Below are 14,729 nucleotides of genomic sequence, written 5' to 3' on the forward strand. Positions count from 1 at the left end.
TCATTCTAACAACATTTCCAACACATCTCAAGAGACAGGAAAGAGACCTTCTGCTTTGAACAGAGCTTTTCCTTACGACAGGCCTTTGCCTCAATCCCGTGCACTATTTTATTTTATTTTGAGGAGTTTTCACAGTGCAGTTAGCCATGCAGGCACTTCCCATGCAGCCTGTTCTTGTGCTCAACTATTGCTAAAAAACCAACTATTACCCTGCACATATACCAAATTACATTTTCGGTGGGTCAAAATGGATCTAAAATGCAAACTACATTTCACCAGAACACGGAAAGGCACTTTTTCACTGACCTGTCAAACCATGCCTGTTCCCTGGTGCATGTCCACACTAGACAGCATGTGAATGTCACAGTGGAAGGTGAGGAGTTTCTCTCCTTTCACACATGGTAAGTAACCACAGTTTGAACGCTTTGTAACCCCATCCCAAGCCCTCAAAACCCAACAAATTTAAGTCTAGTTCTGGGCAGCCACCAAGCCCAAGTCACAAAAGCTTTGGAAAATTTTAAGTGAGAAAGAGGATTAAAATGGAAGCACTTAGGCAATCATTAACACAGTGGACAGACACTGTTGCTACTGTTATGTTACTGCTACACCTTCCTGCAGAAGTGCAAGACGTCAAACTACTCTAAGACAGGAAGCAATGACATGCTAGCCATCCTGCTGCTTAAGAATTAGGCTGTAAGGAGGGACCTGTCAATAAAAAGATACCATGTGCACTTAGAAGGGTGTAAAAAGAAACTACAACAGGAAAAAAGTAAGGCCATAGTACTTTCACAAAGAGCAAGCATTACCATTTCCCCTCACAGCATTTGCAAAGAAAACTTGCACATAGGCGAGTGGTGCTATATTACTCTCCAGAAGAGGTAGTACTGCAAATTTGGAGAAGACTGAGACAGCTGAGGGTAGAAAGTGATAGCATGCAAACTTCTAGTTTGAAGATCAAAGCTGCCTCTAAGTTATGAGTATGCAGAAAACCTGTCAAATCTCATTTTTAAAAAGGCAAAGTTAAAACTTAATTGGACAGTAACTGTCTAGGGTGTTGAAACTTTCCTATTCAAAGTAGCATGTTCTTCCAATAAAATTGCAACAGTTGCTTAAAAAGAATGGGTTTTAAATTGGAAGTGTTGACACATTATTAACTAGAGTAGTAACTATGGCTGTTAAGCCAATGTATTTGGCTTGGGTAAGGGCCTGCTATTAAGGATCAATTGTATTTTATTTCAATCAAATAAAGTTGAAACACGATGACCAATATCAGTAGCAAAGAAAGAAAGAAAGAAAAAGAGAAAGGTCTAAAGTATCTCATGCCTATGAAATATTCCTAGGCTTACTTCAGGACATGAAATTTCTCAACAAAATCAGTTACAACAGTTAATACAGAGACTGAACAATAGGTCATATTTACAGTATCATAACAGATTCTGTATCCTTGATTTTATTCTACCAAAGCTTTTTAGGACTCCAAGTATTGTTGATCAAAGAACTTTTTCCCGCTCCACTGTAAGCCTTCTTACCTGCCGCTACAGCTCTGAAGAGCTTCTTGTCCAAAATTCCCCCCAGTCCTCCTTTATGGAAACTTTCACAAACCATTTTTCCAACTGACTTCCAGCCCAGGGACTTCATGCCCCTTTACTTCTAATTTGTCCCCATTTTCTTGGTCTTTGTTCATTTGGTTATTTGTGGCAAAGACATTTAAATTATCAGTTGTGCACTACATAACTTAAACATGCTCTTTGCTCCTCTTCAGTCATCTCTCAATATGAACTTCTCTTTAAGGTACGTCCAGAACACAAACATAAATATCTTCTTTTATTAAACCTGTCATCTGAATAACAGTAATGAACGTGTTGAGAAAGAAAAAAAAGCAGAAAAGAGTTTAGCATCTTAGTTTTTATTTACCTTCATACTCTGCTTTCTTTGTTGCTTCCAAGTTCCTCCATTCAGTTCCTACAAGCCTGCTGAGCTCTCCAAAGGAGTAGTCTGGGTGCTGAGCTTTAATCACAGCTCTCATCTCGCTGCTAAATAAGATGTACCCACTCATGTTGATCTTCCTTTTTGATCCCTCCTTCTTGGTGCTGCCCTTAACAGACTTGGGAGTGGACTGTGAGAAAAAGCAGTTATGACCACAAGTGTACAAAAGAGAAGCTTCTTGACATACAAAATTCAAAGCTGTAAGAAATAGTATTTTAAAAATATTCCCGCATTTCTCTTGAATATATCTGCACAAGGACCATCCAACCTTACAGCCCCTAAAGAGAGACCGCATCTACTGATGCATGACAAGAGCATACACACGTACTTATGAAAAGTACACAGGAAAAAAAAATTAAAAAATTACAATGTTCTGATGCCTTTCAACCCTTCCACACCTTTATAACTGAGGCTTCAAAAAATTCTCAGTAAGACAACACAGAATGCTTACTATTAGTTAAAATCATTCCAAACTGAATGAGAGGACTAAGAAAGGCTGAGTAGCAAATAAGTGACTATTTGGAAGGTCAGAAGAGGATTAAAGTAATTGTCTTATGTCACAGATTTCATCCATTATGCTGTTCAGAAATATTGCCAAGACAAGTTGAGTAAAGCATTTTATTTGCCATTGTGCATTTTAGGGAAATGCTTCCCCATTTCTTCCTGGGCCTTTGCAACCCCTACCTTCCCTGGCTCCATCTTCCACTCTTCTCATCCCTAAGTGCTTTCTATTTTGCCTGCCAGACTTCCCTTTCTCTGTAGTGTTCACCTCTCATTGCATAAAGTAGCCATTTCTCCCTGAAAAACCCAAAACCCAGTTTCGCTGATCACTGTTTACCTGCACAACAGGTTCACATCTCATTCTCTATGTTGATGGGTAACAAAAATTCTGCTCCTTTGCTTTTCCCACCATGGATGCTCCTGTTGAGAGCTCCTTGATGTTTCCAGTCATCAAAAAGTTTGACCTAGTCTGACAACCACTGAGATACCACAGCTGGAACCCCCTTTTTGAAGGCTCCTTCCACCTATATTTGTCACAGGAGACCATAATTCACCCATACTCTGATCAGTAAGGCCCACAAATGTATCATCATACCAAAATCCTCAGAAGGCCCTTCTCATATCCCAAACATTATAAAGTTCTCACATCTTGAAAAGTGTAATTGTTTCCAAATTCCTGACAGGGGAAAAGAGGAAAGAAAAACATATGCAACTGTTGTCTTCCTGTCCTGAAATTCTGGCCACGTTACTAACTCCTTCTACTTGCCACTTTGACCCCACGGTTCAACACTCTTCTCTCAGCTAAAAACAAAGTTTCAGCGATACCAAGATGCTTAAAAAGTCTTGCTCATCAATTTAAGGCAGGCACTGGGTAAACTGAGTCATACTGTGTGCTATTCCAAACTTCACTGTATTAATTTTCAAATGGCAATCCACCCTTAGTGTTTTCATTATGAAGCTAAAGACATCGCTTGTCTTTTTCGGAGGAAGTCTTCCAGATTTGTCTCTAAGATGGAAGAATTGAAGAAAACTCTGTGCAGGTTCTGGGATGACACACAGGGCACGTACAGCTCATCCTGACTTCTCAAGCAAGCCCACACTGGCAGATGGAGAGCTCTTAACTCAGAAACAGGAAAATCTAATCATATATTTGGTGTCTCGTACATCTGCACTTAGAGAGCTACAAGTTTATCAGGTGGTTTTACCTTTATAGTGCTTGCAACAGTTTCGGTAACAGCGATCTACTGTAAAAGCCTACCCATCAGTTTGGAAGGGCAAACAGGACTTTGAGAAACTGTAAAAATTCTGAATTCAGTTCTTTTACATGCCAATACAACCATTTCTAAATAAGCGGATTCTTTTCCATTTGAGTCAGTAACTGTATATTCAGTTCTATGTATGTTAAGAGAAGAAATAAACCAGAACCCCCTTTTATGCCTTTTCTCAGCCATATTGCTCAAGCAAAAAATGAAGTTGCACATCTTTTTCTTTTTTAGGTTTGACTTGATTCACAGCAAACTGCAGCAAGAGAGCATCATCCACCTATCTGTCAAGCCCCACAATACCACATATTCATTTGTCTTGACTCCTTTTATCCTAAGGTGTAGTAAGAGCTTCTTTTGTTATCAGGAGAAAAAAAAAAGTTTAAAAGTTCTGGGGTTTAATAGCTGTTAAATAAAATTCCATACATTTAAGAGAACATGAAGCAAACACATGCCTATTACCTGGGAACTCCGTTTAAAAAGACACTTTTCACCAGGGACATAAATAGAACAGATTATTTGAAGAAGGTGGTTTATTTCTGTGCTGTATGTTAGTTATCTCTCCATCAGTTACATTGTGTTCTGAATGCCAGCTCAGGTACAACATGCTTTTTCTTTCCAAATCAGCAGTGTGAGGAATCTGCCAGGGCACTTGTGTATCACCATTCACTTCTTAGCATGCACTGCTATTGATCCTTTTCAGTTTTCTTTATTTGGTTGGGGGTTTGGGGGAGGTTGGTGGGGGTTTTTTGTCTGTGTTACTTCAATTTCTAGACTTCAGAGTTCCCATCTGTCTAAAGGTATATACACGTGTTGGATACATCCACATGTGTTGGATACATCCACTGAGCCTGACTTCCCACCAGTTATCCTGAAAGCTCTGCAAGACTGTCCCATTAAAAACAATTAAAAAAATAATACAACCTGGCTTTTTAAAGAGATATTATATATTAGTATTTAAATAAAACTTCTCAAGGGAATCTGAGCATAACACAGCTACATAGAAAGACAGAAAGCAAGAGAGATCAAAAGACAGTGAATGCTGCAGAGGGCAGTTTGAGGACATCTCTAACGACCAATGATCCCTATCTAAACTGCTTTCGGCAGCTGCCATGCTTAACAATGGTAATATTTTTGTCTATAAAAAGTTACTTTCCCCTTCCTAAAGTGTTACATTAGATGGTTAATGCTGGTAATAAGCTTTCTATTTGTAATACTCTGCAAGAGTTGTCATGCTACTCATGAAATTCAGCATGTTAAAACAAGAGCAGCAAGTCAACTTTGCGCAGGAAAATGCATGTGGTGGTCTGCCCACATGGCAGGAATCACAATCAAACCAAGCTAAAGCTTTCAATTTCATCAACTCTTTTTCATGACATCAAAAGACAGTTATTTCTATCCAGAGGTCACATCCATTCTTCAACTACCAACAAGGTTAGTCACTTCACCGTCAATGTAGTGCAGCAGAAATCCCTATTGCTGGTTACAAAAGTGTCTGAAACTCCCTCCTGTTCCCAGCAGGTCATTCCCATTGCCTCTTTAATGCCGGCATTAGCTTGGATGAGGCAACGTGATGAGACAGATACAGGGTTTAAACCAGTTACAAACTTTTTTGGTTAGGTTCATTTCCAGTGAAAGTAGTTCCTCACCCTGCTTCAATACTGAATTACATAAATACCAGGGCTTGAATAAGAAGCACAGCAAGAGGGGGAAGGGGATGAGAAGTGCCCCATTTCAGCAGCAGCAATGACTCATGCCGCATTGAAGCGGTGTATAACCACACACAATTCTTCATTTACTTCCCATCCATTTATCGGCAAATTAATACTAAAGCTTCCAGGACATCCAGGTCTTCTAACTCTTTTTAACAAGTTCTTATTTCCAAGTAAGAATGGTAAGTCAATATTAAAAAAGTCATTATTTTCTTCCTTTGAGGATGATACACAGTATTTTCTAAAAATGTAGCAAAACTGTAACATCCAAAATGCTAGATTTTTTTTCAAAATCTAAGGAAAATCTTAAAAATGGACATTAGGTAAATTGAGAATTACAATTAAACCTTTACACCCCAACTTTGTATTTAATATAAGGACCTGATATTTCTGAACAAGTATCATAGAAAACCTACTAATTAGAAATAACATTAACATATCATACAAAAATGTACCCCGGATTTTCCTCAACTGAAGTATTTCCTTTAAAAATATTTTCATGGATTTAAATATTATTGCCTGGATATCACACTGGATATGCCAAAACTGTTCCATGTAATTTATTATATAGACTTGTAAACTGAAGTATAAATTTCTTCTGTGTGTACAATAAAATGTTACTGTTTCTTTTTTTATTTGGGTTGTGGAAAGAATGTGGAATATAAAGGTTTAAAAGTTTCTCAAGGAGGATCCTTACCTGTGGTGGAGTATAAGGCATTATATCCAATTCACTAGCTAACGGGGTCTGAAGCTGAGGCATAGAAGGTGTTTCAGTCATATCACCTTCCTCTTCTCCCATCTCTTCCATGTCCTCGTCGCCTCCTTCCAACTCAGCAAATTTTGCTTCTAGCTGCTGAATCTTCTTTTCCAGTAGTGGAGATGGCTCCTTCTGAGGAACTATGGGTTTTCTGAAAGGTGGAGGAGGAAGACAAAAAGCAGATGAGAATACACTCGTACTTTACACGAGATAGCATGTATTTTTGAAGAGAAACCCAACTTCCTTTATCATTGAACAACATGGAAACAACGGTGACTCAGGATGTGCCGGTGCTTCCTTTCAGAACACTGAGCAGAAATCATTCAGTGTCTATGGCCAGTGTTTCATTTCAGTCACTTGAAGGATTTTTTGGTTCTTAGTTTTTTATTTTTATGAGTTAAAGGGGATTTCAATGCAGCAAATACTTCATTTCTGCAACAGAAGCAGCTAACAACACATTTTCCTTAGATTTTACATTTTACTTAAGTGAGAACTTAATATTTTTATTAATATCCATGTTCACCAACTGGAAAGCTATTTGTCACCCATAATGAGGACTTACATATTTTAATGACATCCAAGAGAATTTACTAATCTGATAATGTGATGACTTTTACTGAAGTCAGGAGAAGAAAAAGAAAACATCCACTGGTATTAAGATCATGAAAAGACTATGTTATCTGGACTTCTTTTCAAAAGCATGATTAGTCAAAATTCATCTTCTACAACTATGACTTTTACATTTGTACTGGGTCTGGCTGGGATGGAGTTAGCTTTCTGCATAGTAGCCTATATGGTGCTGTGATTTGGATTTGTGACCACAATAGTGTTAATAACACACCAATGTTGTAGTTAGTGCTGAACAGTGTTGGCGCATTGTCAAGGCCTTTTCTTTTTCCCCACTCTGTCCCCCCAGCAAGGAGGCCGGGGTGGGCAAGAAGCTGACCCAAAATGACCAAAGGGATATTCCGTACCATATGACATTGTGCTCAGCAACAAAAGCTGGGGGAAAGGAGGAGGAAGTGGGGACGTTCAGGGTTATGGTGTTTGTCTTTCCAAGTAACCATTATGCATGCTGAGGCCCTGCTTTCCAGGAAATGGCTGAACATCTGCCTGCCGATGGAAAGTAGTGATTTAATGCCTTCTTTTGCTTTGTTTGCATGTGCAGCTTTGCTTCACTTATTAAACTGTCTTTATCTTGACTCAGGAGTTTTTCTTCCTTTTGCCCTTTCAATTCTCTCCCCCATCCCACTGCAGGGAATGAGTGGCTGAGGGGGGCACTTAGCTGCCAAGCTGGCTCAGTCCACCACAACACAGAAGAGTGCTCATGTGACCCCCACATTCCCATCACATTTTTACCTAAAATAATATATTTCGTCATCTACAACTTTTGCAGAGAGTGAAAACCTCTTCAGCCCTTTAAATTTCTTCATTTGTTTGTCACTTTCATTGTAGCGGCTCTCACAAAGAAAAACATCGTTTTCAGATATTTCTGTTGGTCTGCAGGAGAGGAAGTCTTTGAAGGACAGAACTGCACACTTTCCTGTGGAAATGAAAGAGCTGGGTAAGAAGGCAGCCACACTTGCAGACACTTTACAAAAAGTGTGGAAACTCAAGTTTTTGCCATTCTCATAAGTCTGTAAGATTCCTGGTATTTGGCGCAACTATGGAAAATACACCATTTGATATCCCTATTAAATAATGCCACTCACGAGAAACCTACACGAACTAAAAAAAAAAATCCAAAAGCTGCATTAAAAGAACAAGAAAACCTGCAAAATAACAAAACCCCAAGATCACTAGTCAGTTAACTATATTTAGAACAGCATCATAACTACAAAACAAAGCACATAGTCATCATCTTATGCAACAAACCAAATTTCAATCTCCTTCTGGACCGACTTTCCAGGTAACACATACTGGAATAATTACATTAATAAGCAAGAATAAAGGAGTTTTCTGTTCTCTGGCTGCAGACAATGTTCACTTTGATATCAAACATGTAATCCTCTTACTGTAAGAAAGCTTCCTTGTAGTGAAAATTCTCACTACAGGTCCCAAAGACAGGAACGCATATTAGAAACAGGCTGAATAATCTCTCCTCCCCCACTGAATACAAAAAAAAAATTTGGAATCAAGCCTACACACAGCTATAAATCACTGTAGATTGTATAGGAAAAGAGAGTATCTATTGGATTTCAAGTTGTTAATAATTACCCAAAATGCAAGTCATTGGACAGGTCTCCTCCAAGTTACTCAAAAACACTTCCTTCTTGTAGAACATTTTAGTTGGTTCATGTTCAGTTTCTTCAGGATGTATAAAGATTGGACCAAAGAAATACGCAGCTCCATCTCGCACCCACATCTTTTCAATTCTGGAAAGAAAACCAAAGCACCGACGTAAATGAAAGGCCATCCCTCTTAAATGAGACAGCTGGATGCACTAGGCTGTTCAGGAAGACTGTCAGTAAAAAATGAGTACAGAAGAACAGACTGTTTCAACTGTACAACTGTATCACCTTTTTATTAGGTGGCTAAACTTCTACCTCAATCTATTAAGAGCTTGTAACATTTAGCTTAATTCAGAAGATTTTTTTTCTTCCCCCATCCTCTTCTATACTTTTTGCAACAAGCCTATCTTTTATCCAAGTTATTTTTATAGATGCAAACTGCAAATAAAGAAGTTGCACCTACCTTCCAACCCGAGGTCGCACCAGCCCATGGGATTTTATGAAGACACAGTCCCCAACCTTAAGCCACATATCATTGTAGCAGAGCTGTTCAAAGTAATGGCAACCAGGTTCTCCATTAGACATTTCTACTGGAACATCTTCTTTGTCCTGCAGAAGAATATGCATTTAGAAACTTGTGGAAGAAGGAAAACCAAACACATAAATAAAAAGATGTCATGTGCAAGTAAAAGACTTTGCTCTATCCTTACATTACCAATAGTAGGTAAACACTAAACAGACCTGTACATGGGAAAGTGAAAGGTCTTGAAATTTAAAAATGAAATAGCAAAGCCAAAGATACCCTCCATCTAGGTTCCAAGCCTTCCTCTTTCACAAAGCTGTAATTTTGCCAGAGCAGTAATTTATAGGTGCTTTTTTATTCTACTGCTTCAAAGTTAACTGGCCAAGCCAAGCCTTGTCAGCTTATTTTGATGGTTTGTTTTAAAGCACAGTAACATGCTGAAGAGGCAAGAATTGTGTCTATGGCCAAGTTAACATACATAGAAATGTAATGATTCAACTCTCATACACAATAATATGAACACTCCACATATTACTTTCAAAGTCATAATCATTTGCCCTATTTAATTTCTTACTGTTTAGTCAAAACTCACATTGTGCCTCATTTGACCTTGGATTTCAGAAAGCCAGTGAAAACATAGGCTATCTGCCCAAGGTGTGGGCAAAAGACTGTACAAGTTTTCATTCTCTTGGTAGAAATAATTCCTTCTTTTGTCACGATGTGAATAAATACAATACACACTAAGTGCCTAATTAAAGCTGACAATAAGCATGCTGGGTATTCTGTTCTGAGGTTCTGTTAGAGAACTCACAGTAAAGTGGATTTATTTTATGACTCTAAGTTTATTTTTTTATGTCTCTAAGTTTATTTTAGATAAATTTAATTCAATTTATTTGAATTTAATACATTCATTTAAATTTATTTCTTTTACGACCCTGAATACAAATAAGCCATTTTACCCAGTATGTTGGACAGAAATATTCTTAAGCATTTCAACAATAAACCACTCAGTTATCCACCATAAACGGGTCAGAAACAATATTATGTATTGCTTACTGCTGCCTAGCTACTGACTATTACACTGAAATACTACACAATAAAGCATTTCAGCATTGCCAGGAACTAAAATTAGACTTTTAGTTCTACTGATTCTTTAGGCTTAATGCAAGCTTTACAGTAAAAGTGTAATTTTCTTTTCTGAAGTGGTACAAAAAAACCCAACAAAACACCCAACCTTCACATGATCGCAAGAAAGCATTTGTAGAATAATCTAGCAAATATGTACGCGGTTTATTTTCTGTTTAGTCTATTTCTATTATTTTTGTATTTATTTACAAATGTGTATAACATAATTTAAACCAAAGACTATATTTATTTATATTTTATTGTGTCTGGATGTTGTGAGACCAAATTCACGAGGCTCACATTTTCATTCTTTATCTGTCAAACATAATTGATGTTCCACTTGTTATCTTACATACCTTTTCAAGATGAAGGATGCTTTCTCCCGCCTTACTGTCCTCCAATGTTTCTGTGTGTTTCTCCTCATCTACTTTGTCTGTATTAGCAAATACAGAAGCAACACGGACCACAGGCAGGGGTACATCTCGTGGGACAAATCTTACAGAGCTTACAGGCATAGTCCACAGTTTAATCTTTTTAAAAGATTTTGTCTTTGCTGAATAACGTGACTCACAGACATAGACATCCTCATCTCTGAAGTTTTCAGGACACAATTTAAAATATTCCTGCAGATTGAAGAAAAAAAAGGATGAAATATTTCAGCAACACACAAACATGCCTCACAAACACACAATGAGCTCCCTCTCATGCTTCCTAGTTTTTTTCTATGTTTCTATCAGAAACACTTTTAGACCAATAAAGTCTTTCCGCTGAGTTCTTTTATTCCAGTTTGGCATCCAAGTTATATTAAAAATCAAAAGCAAACAAGTGGGGGGGCAGGAAATGTAAGCTCCATGCTCATTGCTATGTGACTGTGACACCCATTCATGTAGTCAGTAGCTGTAGCACTTTGTTCCTTACAAACACACTACCTTCAAAAAACTGGCTTAGATACGTTGCAAACAAGACAAAAATCCTCAGCATGAGGATGATGTGGAATCAAACTTGAGACAGAGATGAAAGGCTTCATCCTCTTACCAAGCCATTAAAGTCTCCCTTTCTACCAAACCTAAATCAACATACTTTGATAACTCCTTGAAGGAGTTATCTGCAATTTCTCTATTCCATGGTCTGAAAAATCAGTTAGCTAATCATCTAATAAGCATATGATTCTACAAACCAACCAGCACTGGGAAACACACCGCTTGGATGAACTATGTATCTCTTGAAGCACGTGAAGAATACAAACAGTACACAGGAGCAAGTCCTATTTTATTTAAGTATTAGTAGAATGTCTCTACATTAGAATGCCTACAGCTCTTCAAGAAAATAGCAGAGAACATATTATTTGCTTAACAAATTAGTCCAAATAGTCCCTCACCTTGACAAACATGACCACACATTTGCCTAAAATTTTGCTAACAGGAACTTTATTGTAATAGTCACTTTTAAAAACTTCTTTCTCCAAGAATTTTCGTGTTGCAAGATGAAATGTTTCATTTGGGCGATAAAACCAACAGCCGTAGAGCCATTTCTCTCCTTTAAGGGAAAAAAAAAAAAAAAGGAGAAAGAGAAAAAGATGTAAAATGGCATATTCTCTAGTAAGCAAGAAAAAACAACTTGACTGATTAATCAAGCAGCCATGTAGTCATTTATACTGAGAGTAAACTGTTTTAAAACAGGACAAGATTCCTGAACTGTTTCAGGTAAGGAAAACTATGTTGCTTTAAAAGCCTGCCAATTGTTTTTTCCCCAGTAAAACCTGGACTCAAAGTAAAGAAAGAATCTGTTCTTATTTATAAATCTTGACTTTCAGGCTTTGAAATGGCTTCAAAGTCTACACAACTATCACCTGACTATTTGAAGAACCTTGGATAATTGGTTTCAAGTTTTTTAAGAACTATTTCTTCCATGTTACACTGTGGCAAATTCAAATGGTTAACAATGATTTATAAAGAAGTTACAAATATGTACTATCTTTCTAAATCAAACAAAATCTGTAATCTGCAGACTGAACCAGAATAAAAAGTGTTATTCACTTTCTTCATCACAGACAAATGAACATAAGAAAGGTACAACTGGCCAATGGTCCATCTACCCAGATACAATGCAAAGCTCACTACCTGCTGTATTAAAAAGACAAACATTGTCACATGCTTTAATTTATTAGTGTCAATAAGTGCCCTCTAACTGTAGTACTGCTGGATTTGTTGAATAGTATTTCTGCATTCACCTTATCTACCCACTTCATGATTATGCAAACCTTGATTATATCCTGCCTTACATTTCTCCACTCCAAATTCAAGAGTCGCAGTCTTTTTAATCTTTGTAACACATCCATTCCATCCCTTTAAAAAAAGTGCAACCAAAATGGTTAATTCCACTATACCCCACTGTAGTTCTCAGCAACTGTAGTTTGCAGGATTGCTGAGAGTGCACCATGCATGTCTGATACTCTTGTCATATCTCTAGCCTTCCTTACACTTAAGAGAAGTACCTGCTGCAAACAGAGGGCATCACTGATGATAAAACACAAAATAGTACTTGTTATGGCTTGATTTGGCCTAGGAAATGCAAGATTCAGCTCAATTCTGAAATTTAACAAATGCAAGTTTTGAAACTGCGTTGTGAGTAACATTTGCAGTTAAACGTGTCTGACTTCGGTTCAGATTTCCCAGCGCAGAAAAACCCCATGTGTTCTCCTGCATCTAAATTACAAGGAGCCCATCCCATTTAGGGGAGCCTATTCTCTGGGATGCTTACAGTTTGAAGGTACACAGGTAGAAATGAAGAACAAAAAAGTGTGTGCTGATCCAAAAACTTTATATTTGTAATATTCTTTGGAACAAAGCAACTCAGAAACAAGAAAAATATTCAGCAGTCCACACATACTTCTGGAAATAAAATAAATAACATATACACAGAAAAAGCTCAAATTTGAAGTTTTAAATAGTAGTAAGAAGAAGTTTCACCATATTGTTTTCCTATAGCAAATACATTCTTACCAGCTGAATCTTCCCACAGCCTCTCAATGCAGACTATGTGAGGTTGCAAGTTGGCTTCAGCAGGCTCCACATACACATAATCTCCTACGTGGTACATGCTGTTCTTGAAGCTGCAATCCTGGCTGTAGGTCCGATGCAAGCTTGACAGCCCAGCTGATCCAGAAGAATCTTCACTCTTTTCAGCTTCTTATTTCAAGAAGGGAAAACCAGATGTTAGTAATGCCACATTTCTACGTTAGCAAAGATTGCTGATATGAATGCCCTCACCCTTCGCTGAGTGCAGAAGTGCCACGTGATACCTGATGCATCCCTCTGTCACTGGCTTCCAGCGTGAAGGAAGGGTTTAAGCGTGTTTTGTGCCACTAGCCTTTCTGCTACTGGTGCTGCTGAAGGTTGGGTTTCCCTTCTTCAGCTGAATTTTACCAAGTACTCCCAGTGAGTGAAAAGGAACTCAGTGACAGCACTGAGGTCAGAAGCCTTCAGAAAGGCATGTTTTGCTTTCTTTGGGGTTTTTTGGCTCTCAAAGGGAGACAGAAAAAGGGCATTACAGCTGTTGTCCCCTTATAATACTGAGCCTGGATGGAGCAACCAGGCTTTACTCTGCCGACATTAGTGCTATGTCGGAAGATGAACCATGTTAGAAAGACAATTCGAGGACAAAGAGCTAACAGCTCTGCTCCCATCTGTGGACAGGAGCAGTTAGAAAGCTTTACTCATTCATTCCTCTAGACACGCTCCACAACAATTATATGGACAGTAACAGCCAGGAACTGTGAAACACAAAGCACCTTCACAGTAGGTTTCTTGCCCTACAAAACAGTGCATTCTTCTTTACACTCACAGTAGCCAAGTAAGAAATGCAAAAGGCCTACTTAAATACCATCTCTTTAGCAATGTTAAAAGCATGATCATAGACAACACCATCAGCACATCAAGAAACCATTATTTGTCAAAAAGGAAATGACTAAAAAGCAATGACTGTTCCAATTGACCAAGTTTATTATCGGCAGAAAGCTATAGTAAAAAACTATTGTTTTCTTTTCTAATATCCTTGAAATAAGACTACTGGTACCCCAATGTGTTCCAACTAAAAAGAGTTTACATAAGGTTAGTATCTACCTACATCTCTTTCTTACAGCCGTCTGGCATGGCTGATAAGCATCAAAATAAAATAAGTCTCTCATAACTTTAAAATACAAGACTCTTGGTGGACAACCAGACTATTAAGGTGCCTTCCGTAGGCGAAGCTGCAGCAACAGCAGAGCATACATCATATGCATAGGTATGTTTTTCAATTAATACATTTAAAATTAATGAAAAAAAGTAGCTACCTCTCTTCTCCTCCTCTCTTTTGAGCTTATCCTCCTCTATTTCTTTGGGCAGCTTTTCCTTCTTTTCCTTTTCTACATCGTTGTGAAGATGCTTGGTGGTATAGCTGAGAGCAGGTGACAAAAGAATCTCTCCATTCTTACAAAGTTCATCTCGAATTTTAATAAAGAACTGCTGAAGTTCAACCGCATCCTCGTAAATCTCTGAATCAGTCCTGTACAAAAATACGTACAACAGGGCAGAAACATAGTTTGTGCAGAGTCAAATAGGGTCCTCAATACATACTCATCAATCAACACAC

The 14,729-nt window shown here is 38.0% G+C and overlaps 1 protein-coding gene across 12 annotated transcripts in view; it reads right to left on the reverse strand.

The window, feature by feature from the left end:
- PBRM1 (polybromo 1) overlaps positions 1-14,729 on the reverse strand; it is a 66,830-nt gene that overhangs the window by 13,489 nt on the left and 38,612 nt on the right. For all 12 annotated transcript variants that reach the window (XM_054838385.1, XM_054838381.1, XM_054838386.1 and 9 more), the window contains 9 exons: positions 14,431-14,642; positions 13,100-13,285; positions 11,476-11,633; positions 10,454-10,720; positions 8,913-9,058; positions 8,436-8,593; positions 7,578-7,761; positions 6,159-6,369; positions 1,915-2,116 (listed from right to left, as the gene is read on the reverse strand). In XM_054838385.1, the coding sequence (XP_054694360.1) occupies positions 1,915-2,116; positions 6,159-6,369; positions 7,578-7,761; positions 8,436-8,593; positions 8,913-9,058; positions 10,454-10,720; positions 11,476-11,633; positions 13,100-13,285; positions 14,431-14,642 (1,724 nt within the window). The remainder of the gene's footprint in view (positions 1-1,914; positions 2,117-6,158; positions 6,370-7,577; positions 7,762-8,435; positions 8,594-8,912; positions 9,059-10,453; positions 10,721-11,475; positions 11,634-13,099; positions 13,286-14,430; positions 14,643-14,729) is intronic.

This window comes from Grus americana, chromosome 11, assembly GCF_028858705.1.
Source record: "Grus americana isolate bGruAme1 chromosome 11, bGruAme1.mat, whole genome shotgun sequence".
NCBI classification, from domain to species: Eukaryota; Metazoa; Chordata; class Aves; order Gruiformes; family Gruidae; genus Grus; species Grus americana.